This window comes from Coloeus monedula, assembly GCF_965178545.1.
Source record: "Coloeus monedula genome assembly, chromosome: 6".
NCBI classification, from domain to species: domain Eukaryota; kingdom Metazoa; phylum Chordata; class Aves; order Passeriformes; family Corvidae; genus Coloeus; species Coloeus monedula.
This window is the reverse complement of record NC_138786.1, coordinates 17,214,262-17,233,817: the sequence shown is the minus strand read 5'-3', so window position 1 is coordinate 17,233,817 and position 19,556 is coordinate 17,214,262. Positions and strand designations below refer to the sequence as shown.

General features: G+C 50.8%; 1 protein-coding gene across 2 annotated transcripts in view; it reads left to right on the top strand.

The window, feature by feature from the left end:
• The window catches only part of LSP1 (lymphocyte specific protein 1), a 48,449-nt gene that overhangs the window by 12,456 nt on the left and 16,437 nt on the right, over window positions 1–19,556 (top strand). For both annotated transcript variants that reach the window (XM_082284168.1, XM_082284169.1), the window contains exons 2-5: window positions 12,449–12,601; window positions 14,757–14,846; window positions 18,100–18,283; window positions 19,246–19,377. In XM_082284168.1, coding sequence (XP_082140294.1) covers window positions 12,449–12,601; window positions 14,757–14,846; window positions 18,100–18,283; window positions 19,246–19,377 — 559 coding nt within the window. The remainder of the gene's footprint in view (window positions 1–12,448; window positions 12,602–14,756; window positions 14,847–18,099; window positions 18,284–19,245; window positions 19,378–19,556) is intronic.

Genomic DNA, 19,556 nt, shown 5'->3' with positions numbered 1-19,556 from the left:
GGCTCAGTACGTGGCTTTTTGTGTCTCCTGAGTGCTGAACGCTTCTGCCTAGAAAAAGGATTTTTCTTTTTTCCCCGCAGGAACTGTACGTTGTGCACGCTGTGATGTGCGTTTTTAATTCAGAGATCAGTAAAGGGCTGGATCCTCCCAGGGCTGCAAGCTGACACTGCTCTTTTTTTTTCGATTTAATTGATCACAATAGTGCTTTGAACCTTTCTCTCAGAGTATAATTGCCAGGGCAGGGAGGTGGATGGCTCAGTTGGGTTTATTCCCGTTTGTTAGCCGGCGCTGAGCCGGGGAGGATGGCTACATTGTCTGCTGGCTTTGGGATTCCCTGCCATGCGGTCACTGTGCTCTTCCCTGAGGGCTGAAGTTGCTGCTTCCCTCCATGAGTCTCTGGGATCCATCTCTGGATGATGGTGGTGTGCCATGCTGATGGCTCTGACTGGGCTGAAGAGAGGCACTTCTCACCTCTTCATATTTAATTGAGCAGCTGGATGGGTGAGAGATGGAATTAGGGAGTGCTGGACTCACATTTTGCGTCTTGGGTGCCTCTTGGCTCCCTTGCCAGCTGTGTCTGCTGGTCTCCAGCTGAGAGGTGGAGGATGTCATGGTGGGGTTTATTTCACCATGCATTTTCCAGTCAATTTGGGGTCTCCTTGGTTGATAATGCAGCCTCTAAACCTCATCTCTCAAATAAGTTCCTTGCCTTGGAAGGGAAATGGGTGCCTGCCGCCCATCCAGTCCCTGCCACTCTCTCCCCTTCTGGGCCCAGGGAAGTCGGCAGAAAAGCTCTGATGGGTTGCACAGGCCCCTGGGGTGGGAAGTGAGCAGGAGAAGCTGACTCCTCTCTGTTCATCTTTTGTTTGGCCTGTTGGACCCATTCCCTGGTCTCAGCCCAGGGGGACTGGGATCTCAGTTACATATCCCTGTTTCAGAACAGGGCTTTGTCAGGGGCTCGCAAGGGGTAGGGAAACCTCTGTGGGTGTGCAGAAGGCAGGGACAAGCTCTGATTTGGGGCCAGCTGGTACTGAGAAGGGCCAGGCAAATGAACTGGGGTGGGAATTGCCTGCTTACAGCTGGGTGGCAATTTATTTTGCAGGGTGACAGATGGGGGGAGCAAGGGCAAGCACATGTGCTTCATACACAGTAAAGGGGTGTCCAAAGAACTGTCCTCAGTATAGCCTAAACCAGGGTGTTTTCCTGTTCTGAATGGCATCTCCAAGTTCCTCCTGCTGTCCCAGAGAGTCCGAAGGGGCTTTTTTACAAGGTAACGTTTTTCCTCAGTGGGGTTATTACACTTAACCTGATTGAGGTTTAGCTTTGTGGCTGTATTTTACAGAACTGCTTACAGATGAGGAATGGAGTGGGGTGTGAGGGATTTCCATGGTTTACACACAAAAAGCCTCACTCATGTTCACAGGATTCAACAGCAGAACAGGCAGGATATGTTCCATACACACCATAGCCTGTTTTGCAGTTGTAGTTCTCTCCTGGAGCAGTTTCTCCCAGAGATCCTGAGATCAGCCATGGGGCTGGCTCTGCAAGCCCTGCCACCTCATCTGGAGGAAGGAGCTTCCTTAGTGAATGGCTTGAGGCTCCTGGCTTGAAGATATGTTGCTGTCAAGATTGCTGTGCACTGCTTTTTTCTGTCTCAAGGTGACTGCAACAGAGTGGTTACACTGTGTAGGTCCTGGGCTCTTCTAGTGTGTCCGGGTGCTTTGGAGACCTGGAGCACACAAGTGAAAACAGCTGCTCAGAGCCATATTCATGAGCCCTGGGGATATCAGTGTTGTGTCAGGATTTACCTGGCTGCTCCTGCTGCAGGGCATCAGCAGGGACAACCAGGGAATTACCTTCTCTGAGCATTGCTCAGCTGTGGGAGCTGCTTGCCAGCTGTCCAACAGCTGGGTTAAGGGTTCCTGAGCTGAAACCAGTGTAAGTCCTGTGGATTTTGGGTTCAAGAGATGACTCCCATTGCTTTAAGCATCCTGCCTTGTGCTTGATACAAAACCCCATCATTTCAGACAAAGGGGCCCATGGGTGAAGCATCACCCAAACATCAGTTCCAGGAGTCAGATTTACATGAAATGGCTTTTCCACTGACTGCTGACAGGCTTAGTGCACACCGTGCTCTGGAGTGGTTTGGTGTGCTTGGGAGCACTAGGACGTGTTGGAGACACACGGAGGCCCAAGCACTGAGCCAGCACTTTGGGAACCATCTTTCACCTCTGCCCAGCCAGGAGGTGAACTGGAAAAATTAGCCCTCCTTCTTCCTGAGTGGCTTTGCAGAAGGTGCAGGCAGGGACGTTCCTTTTACATCTGAAAAGCTGGAGGCTGGAAAGAGCCCAGGGTTAGGTCTTGCAACTGCAGAGCACAGAGTGGCTGAGTAATTACCTGGGAAAGGTATGAGAAGAATGGACAATTTCAGGGCTATCTACCTTCCCTGCTTTGCCCTGTGTGCCCAGGCACTCCCCTCGTCCAGCATAGTTTCTCTATCAGGATATCACTGGGGAAATATTTCTCCTTTGTAGCACGTTTACAGTGATGATCCCTCACACGCCCACAAGACTTTGTATTTTTTTAAAGTCCTCTCCAAACATGAGCTGCTTTATCTTGTTATCATGATCTCTTTCTCCTTATCCTTCTAATGAATTCCTATAAATAAGATTGGGATCCAGCACCTGTCATGTCGATTCATTCAGTTCATTATCTGCTCCTGCTGGAATTTTACTCTCCCTCTGTTTATCGAGCCTCAAGTGTTTCACAAAAGAATATGGCTGTTTAATTAACCTACAAATCAGCCTCTCTGTGAAGCAGCTGTGCTGCTCCTTGGAACTGGATTATTGGGCCTCTTGGTTGACAGTGCTCCCATGGAGTGCTGTGGTGGCTTGCTGCAGTTGTGTCCCCGTCGCTGGGCTGTGGGTGCCTGGCTGGGGCGTGCAGCTGTGGGGGGAAGTGTGCCTGCAGATGGATGTGAGCTGGAAGCACTACCTCTCTTGTCTCAGCTGGTTTGGTTTTTATCCAGCATGTGGGTGAATCTGGGGTGCCGTTAGGAAGCAAGCTGTGATTTGTTCTTGGGGAAAAAGGACAGTGTTCTTACACGCTCCAACACCCTGTGCCTCCCAGCACAACAGGGACCTGGTCCAGAACAGGGGCTCCAGAGCATGGTTGCTGCACAAGCAACAAATAAACCAGTGTCTCTAATTATGTCTTTGCAGTGCCATAGAGCCTGAAGTGCAAATAATGCTGTGGGAAAAGGGGGTTGAATCTTGAGGATGGAAAAGCTCAGGGGAAGAAAACAAGTCAGAAAATTTGATCATGGGATAGAGCTAATTGTTTACTCTGTAGGATGGGATTTTTGCTTTGTTATCTTCTGTGAAGTCATTAACATGGGAAGCCAAAATGTGAGATATGAAATGAATCTTGCATTTGTGTTTTGGCCTGCTATGTGATGAGATGCTTGCCACCTCCAGCTGATGCCAGCATTCATGTCCTGGCACCCATGAAGCAGCTGCAGGCCCTCTTCTTTCTCCTTAAAACATGTTCAAGCAATGCTCTTGGTGATGCTTAAGAGTTCCTCAGCACTAGGGGTAGCTTTAAAATTCCCTGGACTCCTTGAATTTTGGTGTGTGTCAAGAGTGTAATATTTAGCTTTATCAGAATATGGGGACTGTGCCCAGCTCTGCAGGATGCCTTCCTTTTTGCCTGCACTCGATGTTTCCCAAAGCTTGCCAGGATGTGTCTCAGCAGGGAAGACGCTACTCCAGTGTTTCTGTCTTGACCTCCTGAGTGCTGAGCTGGGAACAAGGAGCTTGAAGCACTTTGGAGGGCTGGATGGCATTTAGAAGGGGAAGAACATTTTCTGTGGGGTGGGGGAGTGTGTGGTTGATGCCAGGACGTGGTCTGGGCACAGTTTGTTGCCTGGGAGATAGCTACTGCCTCCAGGGGCTATTGCAGCACCACTTTGCTTCAACTCCCTGGCTCTTGGATAGGTGTAGGGAGCGAGGAATTCTTGCTGTGAAGATGTGGGGCAGCTCTTTATGGGGAAGATGGGGAAACTGAAACATGTAGGAATGAGCCAGTAGCAGACAGAGCTCCTGCGTGGGAGGAGGAGGGAAGGATACCTGCATGGGGACAATGGCCTTCATCAGTGTGATTCATGCTTTGCAATGCTGCCTCAATGTGTCATGAATAGCCTATGGTGCTCCTCTTCTTGAATCTTCCCTATTTTGATGTTTTTATTAGTGGTCTTCATTTTCTTTATCCCTCTGTGTCCCATCATCGTGGCCAGGGCAGAACTGATGGACACCTTTGCAGACCCCACAGATGGAGGGCGAATGGGAAGGGAGACATGAGCAGAGGCTGCTGGCAGGGAGGAGTGTCCAGGAGAGCCCTTTGGACCAGGAGTCTGATGGCATGCCTGGGGGATTTCCACATCCCAGGGTGGCTTTTGTGGTGCCAGCTGCTTGCAGAATGATTCCACCATATTTTGCAAGCCAGGAGGAACCTGGGGATTTGCAGCCCAGCTGAGCTGTGGGGCAGGGTGAGGGTAAGGGCTAAGCCAGGGTGTGGTGGGTAAGTCCCTCCCTGAGTGCCTTTGTGGGGTGCCCACCCTCAGCTTTCAGTCCAAGGATAGCAGCTCATCCTATCTCTCCAGCTGAAGCATCTCACCTGGCCCCTCTGAGTACTCTGTGGATCCATTCCCAGATTTTTCCAGCCCTGGGGTTTGTTTTGTCAGAACTCCACCTACCAGTGACCTTTCCCAGAAACCAGTGCATGGGTTTTGTTTGCCTTTAGCCTGGCCTGACTCAGAATTTTACCTGCTCTCAAGCAATTGGATGTTCAGGGCCTGAACTTTGAGCCCATGGAAATTTTGGGAAGCTGTAGTAGGCCTTTGAGCCCGTGAGGGCTGCAGCCACAGGTTATTGGCATCCTCTGGTGGTGTGGAGAAGGACCACCATGTGTATCTGAGCATGGTTCAGCTAGAAGGGGCACTGGATGGAGAAGCTGAGGCCTGAGGCTTTGCAGCTGGGATGGTGTCTAAAAACTAATTTTCATCTTCCAGATCTATTTTTCTCCTTCTCCTTCCATTTCTAACTCTTTGATGGAGCATCAAACAGGCATGAAATAGTAGCAGCACCATCCCTCAGCTCCGTGGAGGGCAAAGGGCAACTGGGGCAGCCAAGTGCCTCTGTTGCACAGCAAGAAGCTTGGGTGCCAGGCCCTCAAACACAGGGTTGTGGGATCAGTATCTTGGGGCAAAGACTTTTTCCTGATGAAGGCACTGTGCCTTAGTGCAGCAGGGACCGAGGGCTCGCTGCTGACTCTGATTCCTGCTGCAGCACAGCTCGTCAGCGGTGGCCATGAACGCAGAGAGCCTCAGCGCTCCCAGGGAGCGGAGCAGCGCGTTCCATGAACGCAGAGAGCCTCAGCGCTCCCAGGGAGCGGAGCAGCGCGTTCCATGAACGCAGAGAGCCTCAGCGCTCCCAGGGAGCGGAGCAGCGCGTTCCATGAACGCAGAGAGCCTCAGCGCTCCCAGGGAGCGGAGCAGCGCGTTCTCACGGCCTCCCCGCTGCCTCCTCGGCCAGCAAACCCCCTGCTGCTGCTGGGGGGACCGCCTCACCCCAGGGGCTGCCAAGTGAAGGCCAAGCCGGCTGTGCTGTAAGAAGCACCACGCTGATACAAATCTTGCTCTTAATCCCAGCTTGAAGCAGGGGTAAGGTGATTGCTCACCTTTCTAGGCTCAGACTTTTTTCCAGCACGAGTGTGTCAAGAAGGATGCTGGCTGACTGGCCAAGGCAGAGAGGCTGTGGAGGCTTGCTTGCCGCTGAAAGAAGAGAAAAATAAAACACAAAAGCTGGGTAAGGCAATCTGCGTCTCTTTGACAAGTCTATTTTCTCCTCTGACATGCTTCTCCCTTGCGAAAACAGAGCCCAGACTTCCTGCCCTTTAGAAAAAACCCTCCAATTCCTTGAACCTTAGCATTGAGATGGAGACACCGTGAGAATGAGCCATGGTTCGAGGTTGTACACAGCACTGATTTCTCACACCTACTGAATGCAGTGGAGTGCTGGGAGGGCTCGGGCTCCAGCCCTTTCCTCCCCCCTGCCAAATTCCTGACCGGTGATGTTAATACCTTATTGCACCAGCCTATCTGTGTGCGAAGGACCCATGGTCCTGAGGGTGCAATTCATCATCTTGGAAGGGGTTCGTTTGGATTCTGTCTGCTATGATTAAAATCAATAATAATAAAAAGAAACAGTTGTTTCCACTGGTTGCCTCATGCCGCTCTGAGTGGTTGTGCATCACCTATGGTGTCCGGAAGCACGGGGCATTCCATGTACCTTGTTGGAGCCGCTGCCCTGTGAGTGACAGGAGGGGACACACGCAGCTCATGATGAAGGACCAGCCCTGCCTGCATCCCTCCTCCAGGGTCTGTTCCTGCCATTTGCCACCAGCTTTCTCAAGTGTGTCTTGTTTTGCTTGTGGAAGCAGTAAATTACCATCTTGGGGACAGGTCAATCGTTGCAGGGGATTTAATGAAGGCTAAACCAGACAGAGTCTTACATGTGGCACTTGTGGTGCACGGCTACACCATCTGCACATCCTTCTCTGGGCAGAAACGGGATGTGCTTTTGCGGAGGAAATCCAAGATCTGTTGAAAAAAAGAAGAGTTGCTTTTATTTCTAAAAGGGAGATAGGTTTCTGCCATGCTGAATGTGGCTTTCCTTCTGTTTCGGCTTGATTGAAGTTTGGGCTGTATCATACTCTGTTCAGATGCCTTGGTGTGTCCTTACCACCCCATACGTGCTGCCTTTCCACACCCCCAGTTCCAGTGGGAGGTGGGGATGGGCTCTACGGCCACTCCTGGGTGTGAAGCAGCTCTACCCTGCTGTTCCCATCCTGAAGGTGACCCATGATTTATGGGAGAAAGGGGGAGATGTGGCTGAAACTGCACAGCTACGTGTGGGGTGGGGAAGCTTGGTATGAGAAAAAGGCTGAGGGTGAAGCACACAGATGCATTTTTTTCCTCTCCCCCTGCCCCCCTTCTTGTTCAAACTCTGTAGCCTGGACTCTGAACAGAGCAATGCAGCTGAGGAATTACATGAATGTATGGGAGGGAGAGGCTTGTGGAGTATCTCTGGCTGCCTTTGACTGACATGCTGCTGTTTCAGAGCTAGAATAACTCTCCTGAGACAAGGCTGAAATAAACTTCAGGCTGTGACATAATAATTCTTGATTTTATGTCTTTTCCCAGTCTCCCTGTATCATACCGCTATCCACACGCTCTTCGTTATTCAGTGGGATGCTGACCCTGCTGTAATCTTTGCTATCCAGCCACGTTACTCCTAAGCCATGGAAACCCATGACTTCAGCAGTGGCCTGACACCAGTGGTCCTGAATGGCATGAGTGGAGGCATTATCTGCGTATTTCAGCGTACTTGACTCAGTCACACAGAGCCATTATATGCATTAAATTAATACGTGATTAATTTTTTGGCAGAAGGTCAAGTGGGCGAGGGAGTTGTAGCCTTCTGAGGGTGTCATCTTCCCCTCCGTGTGGCAGGGTGAGCTGCATGTCTCCTGCCAGCAGTCAGGGCCCTTTATAAATGTGTGATAAATGCAATATGAAATAAAGCCTGGCAGCTCTGCTCGGCAGCAGATGAACTTGTTGACAGTCCTAGGCTGTATTCTGCAATGATGTTGTATCTGGCGCTGTGACAGGGCAATGCAGGCTGCAGTGGGTTCCATCGAAAGGGAAGGTCCCTTGCATTGGTTTCTGGCATTTCCCTTTCCCTAGACCTCAACAGAGCAGCAATGGGATGGCTGCCAGTGGAGGCAGGGCTGCCCTTCCCAGTTCTTCTCTAATTCATGCAGCCCCATGGCTTCCAGGGGGTATTTCCAGCTGTGGTGGACGCTGGGTTTTTCACAGGTGGTGCGGCAATGTGTCTCCTGGGGTTTCACATGGCTCCTCCTAAATCCTGTTGCCAAAGCCTCTTCCCTCTTGTATCCTGGCTTTGCAGGGGCAACCTACCCAACAGAGGCAGCAACCAAAGCCACCACACTCCTGGCCTGATACCCCGGTGAGCTCAGGAGCCAGGAACGTCCAGTGTGCTGGTAGAGGGTTCCTTAGTTTTTCTGGTGCAGGTCTGTGAAGCCCAAAGCCTCTGGGAGGCATTTGATTTTCCTTTCTGGAATTAGCTTTAGTGCTGAAGGTTGGGTTTGGGCCAGCAAAGCTTCCTTTGAGCCATCAACCATGCAAAAGACTCCTCGAGTCTGCAGAGTTTCCCTTAAACACAGCTCATCTGGTGCCAGAAATTTCCCTTGCCTGAATATTAAAATCTCCTCAAGTGCCAGTGAGGAATTGCCCAAAGGAAACGTGACCTTCCCAGCCATGCTGGCTTGTCTGGAGAGGGCGTTTGTGGCCATGTGGAGCAGGGCACGCAGAGTGTGGGTGCCTGTGTTGCTGTTCTGCAGGAAGAGGTGTTTTGTAGCACACACAGAAATAAAACCCCTCCCTTGGCTGGGGGTCCAGAGGGAGGTGAGGTCAAGAGCTGGATCTGAAACAGGCAGCTGGCCCCAGTCAGAGCAGAAGTCCAAGCATCCCAAATGCTTGGCAGGCAGTGTCTGTGGGCACAGCTGAACCAAGGTGCTTTCAGCTCATCCTTACACCTGCAGAATGTCACCAGGAAGAGAGAAGCCCCTTCCACAAAGTGTTTTTGGCTCAACCAGGACCTCCAAAAGGTGTTGGTAGAGATGTAGGGACCGTGTAAGAGAAATGACCCCGCCCTGTGATGAGCTCCTGCTGGAGCAAGTCTTGCCACAGCTCTGGGCTGCTGGAGCCACTGAGGTCTCTCTACCTTTTCTCTTCCCTTCTCCAGTCCCACTAAAGTTTGTGTAAGGGAGTGAATTTCCTTTCACATTGCATGAAAGTCCCTCTGTAGAGGGATTTTATAAAGGCACGTGGCTGGATGCAGGAGCATAGCACGCTATAGCTCATCTTGCAGCTCCTCAAGCTTCGAGTCTTGCTTTCCATCTTCCTATCCTGTGATGGGTGAAATGAAGTTGAGAACTCTTGGTCCCACAGGCAGCTATGAGTCTGCTTCTTCCCCAAATATCCCCAGCCTGGGACCAGCCTGGGACAATGCTGGCTGGAGGTGAAGATACGTGGGATCAGCCTGATCCTGAAGCACTGGGTAATTATTTCTAGAATTGGGAAAGATGGTTGTGAAATAGCACTGTGGGCTGAGCATGTGGAGTTACTGAATGTGGTTGTGAACAATTAGAGCAAATGGGAGACCATGGCCCCGTTTTAGTAAATGGAACCATTTGGAAATTAAATCTTTCCACCTTTTTGCTTCGAAAGGCAGTTTAACAGCTGACCCCCTGCTCACACTTCTGCTTGTCCAAATTGAAATGGCACATTTTGTCTGGGGTCCAACAAACCCCTGTAGCTGACCCAAACACAAGGACTTTGGCAAGGCTTGGTTTCTCATTTGCTTGTGTTTTTTTGCTTCATTTTGTTTTGTTTGTTTTTCACGAAAGACAAATATTTGTGCTGCTAGGTCAGTCAAAAAGTAATCGTCCTTTTTTCTCTGCTTGTCAGTGTGATTATTGAACCCCAGTGCATCACTTATTAAACCTCGCTCCCCTACCAGCCTGTTTGAGCATGACAGAGAGCTCAGAATCTGAAAATAAACTGGGTTTAGATGTTTGCTGGAGGGTGCTGGTATTTTTGAATCTGTGGGGGCTTTATCTGCAGCCCTTACTGCTGAGCGGAGGCATGGTGTTCCCAGCATTGCAGCCCCCCCAGGATGCTCAGAGTGTTTGAGCCACGTCCCAGCACAGCAGCGGGTGACCTGGAAGCTGGAATTGCTCTGTGACAAAGCTGGATTGCTCTGTGGCAAAAGGAGCTGGGAAAGTTATTTCTCTGCTTTTGCAGAAAAATCCTTCTCCCCAAAACGGTCGCCCCCGGCTCTGTCCTCAGCCTGTTCGGAGGATGCAGGGACAGAATAGCGAGCCGGTGAGGTCATGGGGAGAGAGTTAGTCACATCCAACTGGGAAAGGGAGAGGGCTGCCAACCAGTGTTGCTCTCACAGTGTGGAAAGCTCATGTGGTTCAGAAGGGGACCCCCCCTCCAGGCTCACTAGAGCACCCTGGCCAAGCTGGGGGTGTTGGTGCAGCACTGCCTCTGCAGCAGCTTCCCAAGGAACTGGAGGAGGGGGTGAAAGATTTTAATTGAAATCTAAGTTGTTCTGGCATAAACGTGGACTTTGATTCTTGTAACTGGGGTGATATGGGCGAGAGGGGGTTAAGAGCCTTTCTGAATTGGAGACTATCTGGGGCTGTCGCACAAGGGAGGGAGATCATGGCAGAGTTTAATGAATGACTTCATTTATATATTAAAAAAAAAAAAAAAAAACAACAACATGGTGGCTTCCTGCCAGGTCCACAGACAAGGGTTTCTATGGGAACCTGAGGAAAAATAATAAATAGGAGTGTGGGATGAGTAGGGAAGGGAGGAGGGGAGCCCAGGCTGTGGTCTGGGTCTGCTTTGTTCCTCATGGAGACCAAGGTGGCCAGGGGCGATGAGGGGGTGAAAAGGGGGAGAGCTGAATTTGGTGCTTGCAAGAAGACCCCACCCAAAATAAGGCAGGCAATAACTACAGAGCAGTGGAGCATTCTCTTGGGCTAGTCCTGGGGTCTGCTTTGTTCCCTGCTCCTCTGTGGGCACAGCAGGCATGGGTGACCTTCCCTCTTGGGTCTCACAACCTGGCTTTGCTGCCTTGGGACAGGTGGGAGTTTGGGAGGGCAGTGATTTGGGCTCATCCCCAGCTTCCTGACAGGGTGATGGTGGGACCACTGTGCAAAGGGATGCTACTGGGGCTAAGCTCAACAGTCCTGTGGGCACTGCAGAGTACAATAGGCTCTGAGTGAATCTTCCCTGGAAAGGCTAACAAGGTTCACAGTGTAAAGAGAAAGGCTACATTTTTCATCAATTAATCCCAATGGGCTTTTTCCCCCCCATTGCTGGGAGAGGGGCATATCTGTCCTGAACCTCAAAAGAAAAGAGCTTTATGATGAGACTCATGGTGAAGTGAGGCCCTCTCACGTGGTTCATAGGCTAGACTGTGGGCAAAGCCAAGCAGGTTGGCAGAGTGGCACTCCTGGGGCCAGCTGAAACCTGCCCCTTGTTCACTCAAAATGGGCTGAAATAAGTCTCAGCTAAGGCATTTCTGTTTGGGTTTTTTCCCCATTTTCCTTTCCAATCTGAGTTATGTTGCACCGTATCTCCCACTGGGCAGGTTCATCCTAAGAGGACTGCAGTTCTCAGGGTGTGCCTGGTGAGGGGAAATGCAGGTTGGGCTGGATCCTGCTGCTGGTGGGAGATCGACTCCCCAGCTCCCCTGTGTGTGCTTTCCTGAAAAACATTTCTGTAAATCAGCTTGAAAAGGCCTGGGGAAGCAGCCTTTGAGGTCTGTTTTGGACCTGGCTGAGCCAGGGTCGACTGGAGTGAGGAGGCGTCTGCCCCAGCATCAGCCCTGGGTACCGCGAGTCAGACCTGCCCAGCTCCAGCTGCCATCACAGGCCCTTTGGGTGAGTGGTGGCCACCCCATGGTGTGCCCCCTTCTGCCTCAATCTCAGCTGGTGCCACCAGTGCCACAGGAGCTGATCCCACGTGGGGAGTGACTGGACTGGTGTTATCACCAGAGAAGGAGTGCGGCATCCGCCTTATCGCTTCCTTGGGGATGCAAGAGGCTGTTCTGCTGACAGAGGCATGATTATCCAGCAGTTGAGATGTCTGGGAGAAGCCAGGGCAGGTTTTTCGTCTCTGCAGGGGTGGAAGGAAGCCAGGCAGGGCAGAGCAGGACACAGGTGCTGCCCTCTGCCACTGTTTCCTTGGCTCCTGGTCAAGCAGGAGCAGCTCAACTGCCCGAGGAAACTCACCCCCAGGGTACAGATCCTGCCTTCCTTGGGCCAGAGCTTGAGAAGCGGGTGTTAGGTACCTTGCAGCACTGCAAGACCCTTTACAAACCCTTCAGAAATCTTGCAGCATTGCAGGACCATTTGCAAACCCTTCCTGGGTTACAAAGCCATTTTTGCAGGGAATGCTGCTTTCCAGTGGGCTTCAGCCCACAGGAAGGTGGCTGGTCTGGGAGGAAGGGGGTATGTACCACGTCTTCCTTCTAGAGACTTGCAGGCTCTCCTGCAGCCCTCTCCCTTATGTCCCACCTTATCCTTGCCCATTGGTCAGTCCCACTGCGGAGCTGTGCAGATGGAGGTGAGGATGCCGCTTTGAGGATCACTGCTCACGGTGGGAGCACTCCTCTACAGAAGGCTGCTGCTTGCTGGGGGGGGAGCCCGGACACCTCAGAGGATTGTTACCAGCTTTCACAGGACTGCCTGATGGCATTAAAGATGGGTTTTCCCTCTGGCTTGGCAGGCTGACAGCGCAGTGGAGCGTGGAAGATGAGGAGGAGGCGGCGAGAGAGCGGCGGCGGCGGGAGCGGGAGAAGCAGCTGCGGTCCCAGGCAGAAGAGGGCTTGAACGGCACCGTCTCCTGCTCAGAGAGCGCGCCTCTGGCACAGGAGAACCAGTAAGAAATACCCGTGGATAAGTCCTTCAGCAACACACTTTCAGCAAACTTGCAGCACTTGCACTTGCAGCAAACCCCTCCTGCAGCCACTGAGTGTGTGTCGCTGTTGTTTGGGGTGGTTTGGGGAAGATGGGGAAGTTCTCTAATAGGTTTAGGCTGGGGGATGTAGCGCACACTAGCAAATAATGTGCTTTCTTGTTTGGGCAGAAAACCCCAGAAGTCCTGCTTTGATCTTTCTCATGGCTGGAGGCTGGGGGCTTTACTGCCCTGAGAGTTTACACTGGGACAGCTTGGGACAGGCTGGGCTCTGGCAGAGAGTCCCCACTGCCAGTGGGTTCAGTGCCTGGTTAAATTTCAACTTGGGAGTCATCCTACACCGAAAATAATGGAGTTTCCTGATACATGCAAAGACAGACTGCCTGAGGATGTGATGCAAAACCCCAGGCAGATCACGGTGCAGACAATCATCTATCCTGGCTGGGCCTCCCACTTCTCCCTCAGAGGATGCTGCCCTGGCACTGGGAAGCATGAAGCAGCCCCTGAGCTGGTGCAGTTCACAGCTCCAGGGGTTAAAATTGTGCTTTAATGGGGCAGGTCCTAAATGGAAATAGCTCAGGAGGCATTTATGGAGATGCTGAGCTATGTGCTGTCAAAGAGGAAACATCTGGAGAAGGGATAGGATGACATCCCCAGGATCCCACGCCACATCCTATTGCAGCCTCCCCATGTCCATGGTTCAGCAGCCCAGATGCTGTGCAGCACTGGGGCTAGCACAAAAACTAGTCTGCACTCCGAATTGCCAAATCCTTGTCTCAAAGACCTCAGTCTTACCACTATTTATGTGTTCAACTTATTTTTGAATCTATTGAGCACTGTAGAAAAGTGGTGGCAGGATTTGGGGTTATTGTCAGAGAGAAGCAATATCTTCATTTTACTGGAAAAATAGAAAAGGTTATTTATGAAAACCTATTCTTTTTCCATTAAAATATCTTTTTTTTTTTCAAGATACAGCCAAAATTATTCAGGACTTTTTTTTTATTATAAAAGCATTGCAAAACACGTTCACAATCTTTTGTGGAAATACACACGGTGATATTCTGCAGACAAAACCTCTGCAATCTGCTCTAAAAGCAAACAGAAGGTCTGGAAAGTAATAATGGCCATTAGCTTTTCCAAACCCCCCTTCACGTGGGGGCTAGGAAATAATTTGGAAAGGTCTTTAAAACAGCAGATGAGGTCTCTGGTCTCTGCTTTGCTGGGAGGTGCAGTGAGCAGCCTCAGGCCCAGAGCAGTGTGCAGCAGCCCCAGTAACCCAGCTTGCAGGCTTCAGTCCTGCTGGCATGGGCACAGCCACCCTGCTGACCCCACAGGACTATCAGCATTGCCTAAATTTGAGTACTTACGACAAGAACAACTCCTAAAATGAAGGGTTTTGGTTCCTGCTCCATGCTGCCTAAGCTTGCTGGGCCAGGCTCAATCAGAAGGATGTTTCTCCCTCTCTGGCCATTCCCTGGTTTAGTTTAGAGCTGCTGACAGCCACCTGGGCTTGCTCATGCAGCCAGGGTCAGCCCTGGCTATTAATCTCCTGAAAAGCTTCATTCTCTCTTGTGTAAATACTGCCTCCTCCTTCCCCTGGCTCTTCTCCTGCTGGGACTGATCCTATCCATGTCACTCCCCTTAGTTCAAACCCACCCTTGCATTTCCTTGCTCCAAAGGGACAGAGTGAACCTCCTGTTATCCCTTGCCCCCACTAAAGAAAACCAGAAATAGTCTGGAGAACAGAGGGTTTGCAGGAAAGACAGGAGTGTGCTTGGAGCCAGAGGGATGGACAACATCAGCTGACGTGCTGATGATGAGGCTGTGCTTCTCCTGGGGTTGTGTTTGCAGAGGGACACAGGGAAGCAACCAGTTTTCCAACAGCATTCAGCTAGTCTCCCTTGCTCCCTGGGAGCTTTCCTGTTAGCCTGAGCACACATTTGTGACCAGAGCCACAGATACTGAAATGATTTTGCCTTGGCCGTCTTCAACAGTGCAGCTCACCCAAAGAAGAATAAATGGAATAACTGGAAGGAGAGAAGGACTGTGGCTCTTTCAGGCCAGGTTTAGGCCTTTTTGAATGCCTCTCATGCCAATTTTCCTTCTTGCTGTGTTTCAGCTATGACTTCAAGCCATCTGGGACTTCGGAGCTGGAGGAAGATGAGGGGTTCAGTGACTGGTCCCAGAAGCTCGAGCAGCGCAAGCAGAGGTGGGTAGGACACAGATGAACCAAGGGGAGGGGTACCCACATCCCCAGCAAAGGAACTGTCCCTGAGGAGGGGTGACCAAACTGGATCAAGTCTAGCACGTGTAAGAGTGAGGCCAGAGGCCGGAGCATCAGCAGGGCAGAGCAGGCCCTGCACCCGTGGGACAGATGCTCTCTGCCTGCCATTTGGGCTAGCAGGGAGGAATGGCCCAGGGATGGCCCCAAGCTTTGGGGATGTTTGGATTGAGCTTTGTGCTCCAAGCAGTGGCAGCCTGCCAGGATGCCTGGGTTTGGAGGAGTGACAACAGCAGATTTAAGCCACCTGAGCTGCTGCAGGGGCTGAAATGGTCCCTAACATAATCCAGGCCAGCCTAAAAAGCTGTTCTAAGTTACTGCTGCTTCCTGGCTCATGTCAGCATAGTGGGTGTTATGGCCCCAGCCCACCTTGTGCCTGACTCCTCTTTGAGCAGGGAAAAACAGGCAGCAAAGAGCCCTGAGAGGTGCTTGTGTGCCAGCTGTTTAGTCCCCATCTCCCGTCACTCCTCCCTTGCTGAACGAAACCAAACTCCTGCCTTAACCACTTCCCTTGGACACCATCTACCTGCACATGAACTCTGTGACTCAGCTGTCTTGGCAGCTTGATTTTGGAGGGAATTTTTGCTGTAGCCTCTTCTTTACCCTGAAGAATTCTTTGCACAGAGAGGTGGTGGATGTCCCTTCCCTGGAAACATTCAAGGTCAAGTTGGACAGGGCTCTGAGAAACCTAATCTAATTGAAAAAGTCCCTGCTTATTTCAGAGGGATTGGACTAGATGACCTTTAAAGGTCCTTTCCAACCCAAACTATTCTATGACTGAAAAAAATGCTTAAGATTAATATTTACTGCTAAATAAATAAAAAGAGCTCAAAGTTCTGTTACTTTTCCCAAACACTGTGGCTAAACCACACTGCAAGCTGTACCTTTGCAGCCCTGACCCCATAAGCACTGCCTAAGCATCTCCAAGGGCCAGCATAACTTGATTATAACATCTGTGGGAGCAATTAGAAATCATCTGCTTTTCAGTTTGCTGCCTCTTATTCCAGCCCCCTTTACAAAGAGCTTTTCTGGAAAGAAAGGCTACTGCTATTCCCTCCTTGGTCTTCAAAAGCGAATTAGTTGGAATTAACGTTATCCTCTCCAGGTATTTCTCCCTGGGTTTTTATGTGATGCTTGTCTTTATCCTGTAGCTGGAGGGGGAGGTGCTGAACAGGGGAGGTGTTTGTGGCAGGTGAAGCCCATCAGTGAGAGGTGGTGCTTTAAAAGCAGGAGCTGTAGCTGAAAGGCTATTTGGCTAGAGACTGGTTGGGAGAAGGAGCTGAAGGGGTTTGGCCTGTGGGCTTGCTAGGGGCAGGCTTTTTGCAAAGGCTGGGCTTGCTTCCTAGCAGGTAGTTGTGCCCTATAAAGTCCTTTCAGCAGCTTTGCTCTTGGGGACCTGTCTCATCCAAAGGACAAACTTGGAGTGTGGTGTGAGCACAGGTGGGTTGTGTGTCTGCCTGCAATGCCCTGTGCTGTGGTCAGGATTTCCCAACTCCACTCTCTCCTTAACTGAAGATGGAGCAAAGCTTGGGGTTTAAATGGTGGCTGTGAAAGGGTGAATGGAGACAGCTGCTCTCTGTTGGATGGACCTAAACCAGATCCTGCATCCCCTGAGGGCCTTGGTGCTAAGGCATGTTTTCTTTGTGGTTCTGGCTCTCCTCTTTGAGGTGGGAGATCAACGCTGTCAGCTCTGTGCAAGAAGGTGAAGCTGTGCCAGCCTAGCTCTGTCCCATACAAAATTGCTGTGCTGCGAAAGGCATCCTATAGGCTGCAATGTGTTTGCTGGCCTTAATTTTTAATATGAGCTTGCACTTGAGCTGGAGGTACTGCTGGCATCCTGGTGGAGAGCTGCTGGCCTTCTGGGCCTTCAGAGCCTGTTTGCTCTTGTGAGAGGATGATGAGAAACAAGTCAAGTGAGCCAGCATATACATCATGTTTTTCCCCGTGTGGCCAATATGGAGGGCTGGATGGAGGCTGACCTGTGAGCTGCCTTCCCAGCAGCAGAGAGGTGGGTGGAAAGGTCTTGTTGGAACTTGTTTTTGTGTTTTGGTGCTGGCTGCTGAGGGAGGAGCAATGAGTCAGGCAGCCTTGCCCTTTGGCAGCTGCCTGCTAGCCAGCTCTCTAGCCCTGCTCTCTCAAGCCACGCAATTTTCTAAGAACTGGGTGGGAGGAGAAAGCTGTCTTTTGGCTGGGGAAAGTAAGATGGCAATAGTAGCTTGGTGTGTGGCTGTGAGCCAGTGAGAGTTCTTGGGTTCTGTCCTCCCAGTGCCCAAAGGCATGGGCTGCTCTGCTTTTGCAAAGCTGATTGCATAAGCATGCTCCTGGGTCTCCTCTTGCAGCCTCGGAGACCTGGAGCAATTCTCTTGCAACAAACCCATTGTGGTTTTTTAAACCCTTAAGCCAAGGGGTGACCCCATCTGCTTTGGAGCTCCTTTGTTTTGCTGGCCTATGAGATAAGTGATGTGAGTAGAAGTGTAATTTTTTCCAGTGGGCAAAACTAAGGCTTGGGATCTGGTGTCAATACAGGGTTGCTTGTGAAGCACTGTGCTTCGTGCATGAAAAGATTCCAGGGGAGTGGCTCTGCAGCCTTGCCCTAGAGTTTCGCTTCAGCTTGAGAAGCATGTTCATGTGTTGTTGGTTGGATCCTCCTCCAGCAAGAGACTCTGTTAACAAAGAGGATGAGTTTAGGCAGAGAAGGGCTGTGTTTGGTTCCCCACGTTGAATTGATGCTGGGAACTGTGGGGGCAGCATCAGATTTGTGCTTGTGCACAGGACTGCACGATGTGCTGGTTCACCTGGGATTTTAGCTGTGACCAGGCAGGGAATTGAGCCAGCATCACACCATGGTAGCAGTGCCCTCTCTGCCAGGGGTTTGAGCAGAGGGCTCTTATCCGCTTTCCTGCGGGTCTTGCCCATCACGATGCTGGTAATGTGCAGATACCTTCAGCTCTGCCACAGCTCTTAGTTGAGCTGGGTCTTGGACATTTGAAGTGGGGGAGTGAGGTGTGACTGCTGTTACAACTGGGTGCCTAGAACTGGCTATGAGCCCTGGTGTGGAATACCCAGCAAGCTGTAGGCTCAGGGAGTGATAAAATTGGATTTCTAGAGGTCTGAGGTACCTCATGGTGTCTGGAGGCTCATAACTGTATTTTTCTTCTTTGATCTCTCCCCCCACCTCTAGATCTCCAAGACAGTCATACGGAGAAGAGGACAGTGGTGTGAGGGAAGCTGAAGTCAAACTGGAGCAGATCCAGCTAGATCAAGAAAGCCCAGAGGAGAACATGGTTATCAGAGAGGAGGAGAGGCTGTGCCAGAAGGAAGAAGAGGCCCAAGAGCAGGAGGAAGGGGAACAAGCTGAGCAAGAGGTGGGATCAGGAGGAGCTGACCTGCTTTCCAGAGGATGGGTGGGAGAGCTGATGCTGGACGCTGCTCTCCCATGTCTTAGCTCACCATTGCTGCTGGAAGTTGAGCCTACATAAACATTAAATGTGCTTTCATGGTGTAACCTGGGGCTGGTGCCACCCTTGCCTGTGTGCTGTGCCTTCTCGTGGTCACTGCAGGCAGCCTCTGCCCATCTGTGAGGGTGGTGTGTTTGCTCCCAGAGTTTGTGGTGGCTTCACCATGTCCCTGCCATATTGAGGAGGAAAGTGTTAATTCTCTGTGGCTTGGGGGGCACTGAGTAGCTTTACAGGAGAACTCAAATCTGAATTATACTGATTGTTTTTCTCTCCCCAGCCTTTATCACACCTTTGGAGCACCTTGTCTTGATAGATCTCTGAGCCTTGCATTGCTCCCAGCTGAGGTTTTTTTCTGTTCTGATAATTCCTGGTTAAGGGAGGAGAGAGAGAGACAAAGCTGGAATTCAAATGGTGTGCAAGTTAGGGGGCTAAGCTTCAAATATCATTTGTTGTAAATGGATTTTGACTGTCTGGGCCTGGTAAGATTTTTGCATTTGAACTGCGTGTTACTCTTTCCAATCCTTTATTCTAAAGACAGCTTCTCTCTCTCTTTTGGCCTCTAAATGAGAAATCAATGTTTTCCTATCTCAGTTGTGGTGGGAGATCTTTGTAACTGATGCAAGGACCCCTTTTCGTACCATTTGGGAATCTTGAACCGTCAGAATTTCTGATTTCTGCCCTCCCTTCCAAATGACATATGAGCTTCTTCCTGAATGTTTCCAAATTAGATAATGTTAACTCAAAGTTTCTGTGCTTTTGTGTTTATTTAGTGTAAAGCAGGAAGCCTGGGAGACGGGAAAAATCACTGTTGTTGCATAATAAGCAATTTGACCAACTCACTTCCTGGCTTGTTCTTTTTCTGGACTCAGGAAAAGAAGAGAAGGAGAAATGATGGGGAGAAGGAAGAAGAAACACCAGAGAAACGCCAGAAGGCCCCAAGTGTTGCCAGCCTGGAAGAGGAGGAGCTGTGCTCTGACCACACAGCAGTGTGCTCCACAAAGGTTTGTGTTCCTGGGGCCCCTCTGGATACATGGCAACCGTCACAACACCCTACTAATGATGAGGAAAGATTATCCAGGGCTTACAGCAATGTGGGGTGTCAATCCTGTTATCCCTTCTGCTACAAGCTGAGACAAACCGCTTGAGCCACTTGCCTTGTCTTTCATGGCTGTCAACCTCC